This window comes from Channa argus, chromosome 3 (assembly GCF_033026475.1).
Source record: "Channa argus isolate prfri chromosome 3, Channa argus male v1.0, whole genome shotgun sequence".
Lineage (NCBI taxonomy): Eukaryota > Metazoa > Chordata > Actinopteri > Anabantiformes > Channidae > Channa > Channa argus.
Window position 1 is genome coordinate 20964916 of NC_090199.1, and position 13030 is coordinate 20977945.

The following is a 13030-nucleotide window of genomic DNA, read 5'->3' on the forward strand; positions in this document are numbered from 1 at the left end:
CGTTATGGATGGGAGCAAAGCCAGATGACGAGGATTCAACAAGTAGGAAAAGAAAGAAAGGAAGAGCCTGAGACGCACAGAGAGAGAAAGAGTGACACAGAAAGAGTGACACAGAAACAGAGAGAGAGAGAGAGAGAAAGAGAGAGAGAGAGAGAGAGAGTGAGTGAGAGAGAGAGAGAGAGAGAGCAACCTGGGTCGAAATAAACAATAACACAACACTCAGCTGAAATATATAAAAATATTAGTGCAACAGCAGGGAGTCCTGACTCTGAAATGTGTGTTTTTGTGTGTGCGCGCGCGTGTGTGTGTGTGTGAGGCAGATGCTGTAAAAGTAATAGCACAGAAAACTGGAAAAAGGGGAAAGTTAGTGACAGAAAAAAAAGAGTAAATAAATGCAAAACAGACAAAAATAAATGGAGAAAAGCGGGGAGGAGGACTGAAAGTAAAGAAAGAGAGAAATAATTCCACTCAGACCTTGTCTCTGAGTTCAAGCCAGCACAGTTACAATCTAAGAAATCTACTGACTGCTCCCTTCTTCTCCTCCCCTCCTCTCTTGCCCCCACCCGTCCTTCCTGAGAAAGTGGGACTCCCTCCCTGTCTCCCACCCACTCTCACACTCTCACTCTCTCTCTCTTGCCTCTGAAGATTTAATACAGCGCAGAGCGGAGCTGGCGGTCACAGTTGTGCCCTGGATTGTAGCAGAGAACAAGAAAGAGAGAGAGAGAACAGCCCTCCTGAAGCCTGTCAGCCCACCACCATGGATGTCAAACTGCTGGCACTGATGGCTGTGCTGGCCGTAGCCACGCACGCACCAACATCCAACGGTGAGTCCAGTAGAGAACTGTTTTTAAGGAGTTTAAAACATTTTTGCTTGAAGATATTTCACTGCATGAGATGTTTTAGTGTAAAAGATGAAGGACGGGGGTCTGGATGCTTGAGCCTTTTTGGATTCTATTGCTAGGTAATATAGGATGTAATAACACTAACAATTTTATTAGCTAATGTCTTCAATGTAGATGATATTTTATTTGATTTTGATTATCAAAGCATAACCCTGGACATAGTTTTATTCACCTGAATTTTGATTGGTTGATAGTTGGCTTGTTTTCAGTTGTTGCAGACTTAATAGGTTTGTCTGGGATAAATCCTGCAGTGTTGTTGCATTTCTGGCGCCAAGAACTTTTACTGCAGCTTTTACTGCATTTTATGCTTTTCAGACAAGGAAAAACAGTAAGCAGAGGGGAAACTATTATATCAAAACCAGAGAAACAATTTAAAAATGTCAGCTTGTGCTCTGGGAAATAATGAGCAGATCAGTAATAAAAGTAATCACTGGGTTGTATATAAGTTCAGTTACAAAAACATTACTAATGCGTTATTTTTATAACTCTTAGGGCTTTTTATTCTTGTTATTTTTTAACGGTAATAAATCAGGGCATATATATATTCAAGTACATATTATATATATTCAATATTGTAGCCTAAAATGTTTCTTGTATTAGCAGTGTCCACATCTGACCCCACATTAGCCTCCCTCACATTAACCTTAGTAGGGGACAAATATAGGATGTTGAGTCGCCTGCCCTGCTTTATGCCAAGCTTGCTGTTTTGGCCTCAGTATAACCTCAATTGCATATTAAAGACTTCGGTCCAAATGTGTGTATTAGCCTTGTGTTTTCTTTCTTTGCTTTCTTTTAATTAGTTTTTAATTAGGGCCAAACAATTCACTGGTGATAGCAGTGAACTCTCACTTCTGGCCCAAATGCTGCTTGCTGCATAATGATCTCTTAGTTTGCATGACAAAAGAACCTGAATGTGTGTGAATAATTAGACTCATATAAGTGAGGATTTAGCCATTTGTGGTCTAGCATTTGGGGTTATAAACCTCCATGTCGATTAGAATACCGCAGAAGTAGGCAACGGTTGGTACAAAGAATCAGTTTTGCAATTTGTAAAACATCTGCAAAACCTGCTCTGTGAACTTTTAGAATTTCAGTGCAGCATTAATTTTTCAATCCAACCAATTGTGTGTAGTAAAGCACCACACAGCATCAATGCTACAAGTCCAGTTTTATTACTGTATGTTTCCCCCATTTTTCCTTTGACATTTTTACACTCATCATTCTTTTTTTGGAATCTCTGAAAGCTGTATTACAAAATGGCAATGAGGTATAAAACTACAATGGGCTTTTAATTGCATTACTGGTGTGCACCTGTGGTCCTCTGGTCCCTGACAAGCGTCCATGGAGGCACAGGGGTGACTTGTAATCATTTTAAGAATGTAATTGAGGTGATTTCCACAGAAGGCTGATCTGCAGAGTGCTTTTTCATAAAAGAGGAGAATATTGGAAATTGAGTGTTGAGGACCCTTCTGCTTTAGAGTGGGTGGGCTGAATGGTGTGGGAGTGAAAAGCTAAAATTCTGCCTCTCTCTGTGTGTGTGAGAGAGAGAGAGTGAGAGAGAGAGTGGTCAGAAAGGCCTAATCTCTTTTTAATGAACATTTTGTTTAGCGGTAAAATCATATGCTTTCATGATTTGTAAAGTCTTGTTGCAGTAAAATAAACACACTTTTTATTTGTTCACTGAGGATCCTCATGATGCCCTTTTTCAAAATAAAATCCAAATATTTCAGTTGCTTAAAAAAAAGGCCATTTACTATTTAACAGTTTATTTAATAGTCAACAGCATGATTATTAACCTATGTATACCATTAAATGCTAATTACCAAAAATAACAAACCTAACCTTTGACTGAAATGTGTGTTGTCTTTTTGTGTAAACAGTATCATTTAAATGTTCTGCTTTTTATATGTTGTGGCTTTTAGCCACTACCATTTAACTGCATTCATTTGACTTTCCACTGTTCTTTTCCAACACTATTACTGATTCAACACTTTCCTCCTTGTGTCCTTGCAGCAAAGCCCATCAGTCTGGTGGAGCGGTGCTGGTGTCGTTCCACTCTCAACACGGTTCCCCAGCGCTCCATCAAAGAGCTCAAGTTCCTCCACACACCCAACTGCCCCTTCCAAGTCATGTAAGTAGTGCCCAAAATTTCTGTAGTTGTTAATAACATGAAGAAATCTACTTCCTAGTATGAATGCCAGAGGATTAATGAGTCACCTGTGTAACAATTTTGTTTAATAGATGTTGGTGTATTTAAGTGAATTGTGATGATGGTTGTTAAGCACAGACAAACCACTGCTGCTGTTAAAAACAGTTTTTAGGCATCTATCCTGCAGTCTTTTGGCATATTTCCTTAGAAAACCTTGTGTTGCTATCTATGGCCCCTTCCCATAAACAAAAAAATTAGGACAGCTGGTGCAACTCACTGGTTGCTAAATTGTAAAGTCTTTAAATCTTTACTGGACTCTCGTTCATTATCATAAAATAATTAACTGCTGACATGTTGATATTGGCAAAATGCTCCTGATGTGGCAGTGCCTGCTAATTATCGATAATATTTTTACTGACCACAGCCATGCAAAGGGAATATAGCTAAAATTCTGAAATAGCTGATATTATTCATACATATCTGATATGCTTTTGTGAAGGAGTGTGTTCTTCCGCCCCAAGGGTCTTTATATAGAAAGTTTTTTTAGGAGCATTTTGGAAGATTATGATAAGTGGAGGATTTTATAAATCTCTGAAAATTAAAAACTGCTTACTTATTCAGATATTTAGCACAGTTATAGTTGTGGTTGAGGGCATAGAACTATAATTAACTGTTTATCTGTTAAATAGCAATGATATTACATAGTAAATTATATAATTACTTTAAAGCCTTAGTCTTATTAAATTAAGTTTATTATAATGATACATTTGTTAACTCTTTTTTTTTCATCTCTACATCAGAGGGACAGCTCATGTTAGATGTTTTGGAGATAAAGTCAGAGCGGCCAGATTGAGGTGGTTTGGACATGTTCAGAGCAGAAACTGTGAATATATCAGTAGAAGGGTGCTGAGGTTGGAGCTGCCATGCAAGAGGTCTAGAGGAAGACCAAAGAGGAGATTTGTGAATGTAGTGAGAGAGGACATGAAGTTAGTTGGTGCAAGAGAAGAGGATGCAGAGGACAGGGATAGATTGAGGCACACGATTGACTTTGGCGCTCCCTGAAAGGGAACGGCCGAAACTAAAAGAAGTTTGATATGTATTGGTAGTATACCAGTAGAAATAAATAACATAATCAAACACAGTACCAATAGACATGAAGCGTGGTGTTAATGCATCTATTTTTTCCTGAATGGGGGGCCTGAACTTTCGCAAAAGGAAAAACTGTAATGACCGGAGCTCAATGGGGCCATTTATGTTTTGTAAAGGAAGCAATAATTACAGGTCAAAGTGATTAGCTTTGTATTTCTGCTGACCCTCTGTGTCCTTTATCCACTTTTTTCAATTTTCCACCTCAAACTGCCCGGCAACATAACGTCAGTGTTCTGGAACACATTAACTAAAAAGCCCCATTCATTTGTTTGCCCTTAGAAATCAGGATGGCAGAAGCCTGACAGCCAAAAGGCTAAAGGCTGTGGGGCTTCTGCCAAAAGGATGAGAAGGGACTGGGGACTGTTAGAAGGCGTGACCGAACAGCAAAAGGTCAGAGGAACAGGCTGTGTTGCAGCTAGGCCACAAAAACTACCAGAAGAGTCAAGAAGTCATTGAGAGGAGGGGTTCAAAGAGCGCTGTGTCGATATCTCAATTAAGAGAGATGAAAGTAAACCAGAAACTCTATATCCCCGTTTCCCCCAAACCTCCTCCCTTGTGTGTCACACCGTGTACCCTCATCCTAACCCCCCACTCTACCCCACCTCAGCCCAGCATGCTGTTGGTATTAACTTGCTGTGAAGTAATTACTACCTGCTGCTTGTGGAACCCTGGTCCTTAAATTCCACCACAGTGAATTGGGGTTTAGGCTCTGAGCTGGTCATCCAGACAAGCAGACAGATAAACAGGATGAAGGGAGACTTCCAGAGAGCAGATGAACTGGCCACTCCTTCTAAAATAAAAGAGGAGGGGAACAAGGGGACATCCCCAGAGGAAAAGCAAACACAGCTCCAGTTACTGAGCTGTTAGACCCACTGACTTGTGTGTTAGTTTGAGGGATTTAGGGCTGATGCTTGGATTGATGCTGCTGAACTGCTCTTTTAAAGTTTAGCGGCCATTTGCTCATTTGCTTATGTGTGTGCATCTAAATGGGGCGAGGAATAGGGGAGGTGGCATATTAAAAGGGTAGCAGAGTGGAGCAGAAGGTGGGGGTACACACGGAATCAGAAAGCAGGGTCAAGGGGAGCAAGTTGAGGCGAGATGAACGTGTTTAAGCTGCACAGTTTTGTGATGGCTAGACGGAGGGAGAAGAAAGAAGAGCAGGAGGTGTTACAAATCAGGGTTGTTAACTCTCATACATAAGTTTTTGCCAAGGAGGTGAGAGGCCCACATGGGCTGTGGGGGACAGACCCCACTGCCTGTCCCCTGTTCGCCCCAGTGGAGCTGAAACTCATTGAGCTCTGACTGATAACAAAACCAATCCTCCCCTAAATATTTGTCCTAACAATCCATCACCAGGACAGCCATCACTCACTCTCTGCAACCACACAGCTGTGACATTCCTGCAGCTCCTGCTTCAGTATTAGATTTTAAATTAAAAAAAAAAAACCTGATGAGTAAAAAACAGAATTGATCAACACTTTAAAGAAGATTATACAGAGTAAGAAAAAAATATTAATTTTCTGAAAACAAGTGAAAATAAAAAATAAAATGTTTTCAACTGAACTCTTATGTTTGACCATGGAAATAATATGAGTGAGTACAAATATATTTTTTTATAACTATAACTTTTCATAACTGTTTCATAAATAATCCCCCTATTTAGTATTTTAGAGCAGAATACGAAGATGTAATAAACTGTTAGGATAGCTTTCTAACTCTAGTAAGATGTCAGAATTTAAAAGAAAGGCCAAAATACATAACATATATTAATACAATTTCAAAAGCAATATTTATATATTATTTTTTTTATATTTCACCTCTTTTATGCAAAGGATAGAACCACTGAGATCACTCATTTCAAAGCATGTCCTAACTGAAATAGTAAGGAATGACAAACTATCTTAATGAACAGAAAAACATCAAAAATATAACTTAATTTTCACATATTTATATTGTAAATATGTCATCCTAATCCAAATACTCTCATTAAACAACAGCATTGTGATTAGTACTATTGGGATTGTTTAAAGATTTACCGTATATCTAATTGAGATCCTACAGCGACATCATAAAGTGCTGTTTTAACCACTGTCTCAACAAATCCTTTGATTACAAAGGTTTCAGCTGGTTTAAAGTGTCTTAAAATAATTGTGGTAGAATTAAAGACTGTGTAAATGAGTAAAAATGCACGCTTTGGTGTGTGCACTTAGATCTATTAGCTAATTAGGGCCAACATCAGTATTAAATTGAGCCTTTCAAGACTTTTAAACCAGATCCGTCCAAGCAAAATGCTTTCCCAGGTACAGAGTCTACTTCAAACTATGGGTTAAGATGTTTTGTTCCATGGTGAGACAGCTTTACAAGGCCTACAGCACTGTGTGATCTGCGATGAGAGTCTCCCTCCCAGCTGCCACTGAGTGGAAACAGAGAACTGTGATTTTTCACCACTGACCAGCGGATGACAGTGGTTCATGTGCAGAAAGGTTTCAGGTTTTCAACTTGGATCTTTTCATGATGTGTTGAGGTTTAATCTTTTAGTTTAGCTGATGTGTTTCTGAGCACAGCTTCATAAATTAACCACGTACCAGAACTGTATCAGAAGGTGATTTATCATATAAGAGTTGTGCACATTTTAACATTCAGGTTCTTTCTTTTAGTGATTTGTGTTTCAGATATGTTTCTTACATGTTGTAGTATGTGCAGAAATTTGTCTTTTTGGTTAGAAAAAAATCAGGTTAGCTTATGTTAAAGCACCGTGACATTTCTGTAGGTGACAGCTTTTTTATAATTTGTGATGATGTGTTTAAGTGTGATACCATAGTAGTTTGTGTTTAGGTGTAATAGCTCTAAATTGGTTATGTTGCACATTTCAAGAACACGTTTTTACATAGATTTCAATGCAACTCACAACTCTCACATTGTTATTGCCTAATGATTACTGGTATCGTATAGATACTACATAGTTTTAACTGGGGTCGGTTTACATATGTTTTCCCCTATGGCCATAGTATAACCTTAAGAAGATGAAAAGTTATATGTAGTGTGTTGTGATTGATGACCTTTTATTAGCAAATCCCTCCATGTTGATTTATTCAGTACTGACATGAACTGAACCTGCTGGCTCCTTTGAAGTTAGGGGAAAAACTATGCATATTTTGGAAAGTGTGTGTAAATGTATGTCATGTATGAACGATTATAATAATAATCGTAATTTTTATTGATATAGCATATTTTATTAATAACCATTCAGATAAAACCAGGGTAGGATGTAATTTATCCAATAAACAGCCTTGGTCCCTGTTGAATAGTAAAGAAAATGCGGCAAAATGGAAACCAAGTGAGCCAACTAAGGAACGTGAATGAGGTTCTTAGGGATAATTAAAATGCCAGTCACATGGTCTTCAGGTTACTGGGAGGTCTTGTTACAGAACAGCTAATAAAGTAGATATCATCTCTGTACTGAACACCATTACGGGATGTTTGGCTACTAAAAAAGCCCAGAGATGAACACGTTCTCCATTACTGCACACGTCCTTGAACCTGATTTATTACATGTGAGTTTGGATCAGACTCAGACACTTTGCTTTTTCTTCATCTCTGTGTGTATGTTGTGTGACGTGTAAGTGTAAAAGATCGGACAAATCTGCAGGTTAAAATGCGACAGTCGCACAACACAACCAAGTGAACACAATTGAACTCAACAATTTCCAAAAATACTGACTATCTAATTGCTCAAATTCGATTTTTCTTCTCCCACAGTGCCAAGCTGAAGAACAATAGAGAAGTTTGCATCAACCCAGAGACCAAGTGGCTGCAGCAGTACTTAAAGAACGCCATTAACAAGTAAGCAAACCCTCCTCACTATCTCTGCTCAGACACAAGCATCACTGACAGGCAAAATTAAGTACAGCTCTCTACTGAGTTTAGAGTTTGTAAAGAGAAAAAAAAAAGTTAAACGGTGTCCGTCCATTTCTCAGCTTCTTGCTGACAATTCCTCTGTGAAATCAGTGACATGGTTGATGTAAGCAGCTGAGTTATTATCTGTGAAATAATTAGAATCAATCAAGGTTGGTGATAAATCTGCCACTGGTGTTTCTGCTTTCTTCTTTCCCATGTGCCAGAGACTTCAGCTATAATGAATTAAATGTAACAGTGTTTATTATCTTAAACTCACAGTTCACTTATTGTGGGGCTTGTTATCTTTTTAACATGTTTTTTAATACCTAACAAATTACTTTTGCTAATTGAACCTGTCCTGGTTGTAGGGCAGCATTAGTCGAGAAACCTTTTCATAGTAAAAGCTGCAGCTGCTCAATCAGGTTTTATTGAGCCATGTAGTTAAAATGTATGCTTTCCTCATAATAAACGTTCCCAAAATGTCTGGTGATGATTATCCCCACACCATAAACACTTATGAAAGTGCACAGTGTAAAAACAAACAATAAAGTAATTTGTGAATATTTATTGTGTTAGTGAAGGACCTACGTGTTTTTTAAATTGCAGTCTTTATCACTGGAGTCATCACAGTTCATTAGAGCTGGTATGTGGCACAGCAACAAACGGTCTGTCAGGCACACGAAACAACTGACCGTTCACATGCAGACTAATGAATATTGTATGAAGAGACGTGGCTGTTAATTTTAAATCGTTTTTAAAGAAATAACCTGCAAACTGTATCTTAATGTGGAGAAGTTCTGCAGCTGTGAAGAAAAATTTATTTCTAAACATTTTTGAGCAAAATAATTAGAGCTATTTCTCCCTGATTAGTATTTCAGTTAGATAATAGCTGATATCTAAAGGGCTGTTCAGAGCATGATGGTAGACGAGCATAGGGGAGCAGGGAACAAGTGAGCTTATTTAAGGTCTCATGCTAGTGTTTGCTTAAGTAGCTTGTAGAGCAATGGAGCTTTAAGTTTTTCCAACAAATTATTATTTTTATTAAATGATTATTTATTATTTAGCAAAACTATGAAAATAATCAAGTAACAAGATTTTGCATCAAAATTGGTCTGTAGCTGTATTGTCCAGGTTTGTGATCATACAAGTTGCATTACTGCAAATATAGTTTCTGTGTTAATGTCTTTACATAAAAGATCCCAACCCACATTTTTTACATTTTTTTTTATTAAACTCTTTGCTCCTTGTCACCATCAGCATTTTTCATATTCACTTGCACTACAGAAAAATTACATTTGATGTTCACCCATCAAAACTGTTTGCCAACACCTGAGGCCCCTAACATGACTGCTCTGCAGCATAGCATGCACACTCTTTTCACCAGTCCCCAGCTGCACATTCATATCATCTGTTAGAAAAGAAAATCATGTTTTGTTTCCTTATTACTTTGTAAAATGAGTTATCATTGCTCCCTGGACTATATTACCTCGCAGCATTTAGAGGAAAATTACTCTGTGTGAACCACCAAAACATTTGACAAGGGGCCTCATATAGACCTAGCTTTTGGTAAGAGGTCACAATTGAAAAGGTGGCCTGTTATAAGAATCTGTTTTCTTTCCGCAAAACCTTATCTAAAATGTAGGAGTACAAGAAAATGAAAATTCTCAAAGTACAACAATCTCAAACTGTATATGAGTGGAGTTCCATTGTCAAGGTATTTAGTTCCATTTCACTACTGGCACCTGGCCAGACTAACTATTTTCATCATTAGACTGGATTCATTTGTAATAATGCATATTCAGACAATATACTGCCAACTATTTTTATAGTGTAATCATTTTTAGTCTGACTAAACTATTAAATCTTAATTTCTCCCCACAGGGTGAAGAAATCAAGAAGACGCAACAATAAGAAGGACTAAACATAACATGGGGGACATGTATGTTGTTAGGCTGTTATCCCCAGACCTGTATACCTCCCCGTCACTGCTATGGACGTATGTAAACATGCTGTATGTACCTGTCCAACTCTCTGGACCACCTGCAGAACCAGCACTTCACTGCCAAACCAAGCTGCAGCATCACCAGGTTCCCTTTGGGTGCTCACACAGTCACTTCCGTCTCACCACCAAGTGCAATCACATATTGAAATGAAAAGACGTGTGCTTATGTCATTTATGTGCGTGTGTGTGTGTGTGCGTGTGTGTGTGTGTGTGAGTGTTGTTACTTCACATAGCAATAATGGAACAAATTGAGTTTTCTCTTACACACACTAACACAAGGCTTTATGGGTAATGCTACCATCACTTCATGTCAAAGTAAGTTCCTGTCAGAAAGGCCTAAATATATTTTTGCAAACTGAAGAAATTATACAGCTCCACTTTAACAAGTTTTTTAGCTTTATTTTTTTTTTTTTTTTTTGTTTGTTTGTTAAACTTTATTCATAAGAGCAATATTTTAAATGAGAGTTTAGGAAAAAAGCTTACCTCAAGACTGGGGGTTATGGGGCAAAGGACCTGGCCAACTGGGCTAGATCACACAAAAAGCGTTCAATCAGCGCGGCCTTGCTACCACAAGCCTTGCACTGTCTTTGTGTCCTCATGCAGAAATGAAACAGAAGGGAAGTTCACACCAGCCGTTAGGGAAGAAGCACTGATCGTAAGGTGCTATATATATCTAGTATAATGGGTCAGAGCCATTAATGTATTTCACTGTTTATTTTATGCGATATTTTGTCACAAAATACTCAAAGCGCTGTTGTTGGAGAAAGAAGGAAAAGTGGTAAGTCGATGTTATTCTAAGGCTATAAGGTGGTAAACTAAAAAGGCAAGAAAAATGGAATGAAACACTTTTCAATGCAGCTTTTGTATCGATTAACATAAGTAAACAGAGACCAAATATTTATACATTTGAACATGAAGAAAAAGTCCTGTTTCACTTACTGTTAGATGAAAGTGGATGTTCGTCATATTTCTGAACAGTTGTTTTTTTTTTTACTTTTTTATCAGTGAGACGGGGTAAATGTATGTCATGACAACAGAGCACATTGAAAGCAGTATTTTCATACCAACACCTGTCCTTGGTAGGAATGAAAAGCTTATAAAGTGTCATATAAAACAGCGAATGATCAACAAAGGGAATGCTCTCAGTGGCAAAACAAAAGTCTTCGGTCCTTTTTTTATATATGTTTGAGCCACTTTATTATCAGATGTGTCTTTTATATGTATTTTTTTATTTTTATATTGTGTATAATCTTACTGAATGCTTTTTTAATGCAAAGCAGTTGCTACTAAATGAAGTGTGAGAAACAGTGTTAAATTTTACTTTCAAGGATTTCTGCTAATTTTTACCTATATGTAATAGTTTTTGCCCTATCTTGTTTTATCTACAGCATGCATTACACCCTATCTCCAAAATAATAAAGAATTACTGTATCTAGTACAATTTTTTTTTCAGTGTGGATACAAAAATTAGTCAACCATGATTAATTGGGCCCTTCTGGATTGTTGTTCTCTCCATATTGTTTCCTCTCAGTCAGCCTTGTCATTGTGTTGCCAGACAGAAACAGATTCAGTCCGGTCCACCAGTTCAATACTTGAGTGGTTTTTTTAGTTTTACTGAGGCTGATGTATGATGTGTCAATTGGGCCTCCGAGCTAACTAACAGACCTAAACATTAGAACATTAGAGTTGGAAATCCAAGAGACCAACATGTGCTTTCAATCTGGACACTCCCAGCACCCCCACAGGCATTCATTTTATTTTCACTGTACTGCTGCCATGCTACAAAATTAAAACAAGTTTGTTATTTTCCCTACCTAAAACCATAATGGAAGTCCTGGGACTTGTGGTCATTGTTATGGTCTTTGTTTTGTATCACATGTCAGATTATTGATGATAATCTTATCAATTTGCAGTTAATAGTGCAATAATCCTATTAATATAATTCATTTCCAATTAAGGTAAAGAAAACTCGTTTCATATCATTACACTGATTAGTTTAAACACATTACTAAGTATGATAAAATGCAGTTGTGCAATTTTTTTAAAAAGCTCACATTCATTCCCAAAGCAGTCTATTAAGTACAGAGATAAAATATAGAATGAAGAATGTATTCTTTCTATAAATCATTTATTAATATATAAATAACTCATATAGCCCATAAAATTAGTAAGTTTCCACAGCATTTGTTTTAGTAATGATTTATGTCATTTTATGTGAAAGACTCATTTGACATAACACATAGTTTTATAATTAGACTTAATGTGTGTAATACTGTGGCCCCATTTGACCAGTGCAGTGTTAAAAAACACTGTCATCAAGCTTCACTGTAACATTTTGTACAGTATGATCTATTGTATATATCACTAATATGTATCCCTGCCATTATTATTACGATTATCTGCTACCAGAGCTTAAACATGTTTATTACAGACCAAATGTGCACAACACTTTTTCATGTCAAATCAGATTCAGGTTCACATTTACTCACTATTATTGTGCTAATAAAAACTTAAAGTGGGTGCATGTATTCCGCTTTGGACCCCTAGACAATGTGAAATAACTTTATTTCTTTTGAGGCAGCTTGTGACAAATTATCTTCATATACATGAGATGTATTAGAGTATTATCCTCTGTCACCATTTGTAAACCAAAAGGCAGTATTTTAGCTACTGTATAATACTCATGTCCTTTTTCAATAAATATATTCAAATTACAGTTGAATATGTCTTTATTTTATATTAGAAATAAGGCTGTGAATCTGTTATGAAAAAAATAACTAAGGGCATAACTGAGCTTAATTAACATTTTACTGTGATTAATCCAAGTTATTTCATATTTTCAATTAACAGCCTAACAACATACATGTCATGTCATGTTTAGTCTTTCTTGTTGTTGCGTCTTCCAGATTTCTTCACCCTGTGGGGAGAAAT

The 13030-nt window shown here is 37.2% G+C and overlaps 1 protein-coding gene across 1 annotated transcript; it reads left to right on the forward strand.

The window, feature by feature from the left end:
• The first annotated feature begins 654 nt into the window (after window positions 1-654).
• On the forward strand, window positions 655-12815 carry cxcl12b (chemokine (C-X-C motif) ligand 12b (stromal cell-derived factor 1)). The gene is made up of 4 exons (XM_067499007.1): window positions 655-824; window positions 2916-3033; window positions 7960-8043; window positions 9979-12815. The coding sequence occupies exons 1-4, from the start codon at window positions 758-760 to the stop codon at window positions 10016-10018; spliced, it is 309 nt and encodes a 102-aa protein (XP_067355108.1). The 5' UTR covers window positions 655-757; the 3' UTR covers window positions 10019-12815.
• Window positions 12816-13030: the final 215 nt, after the last annotated feature.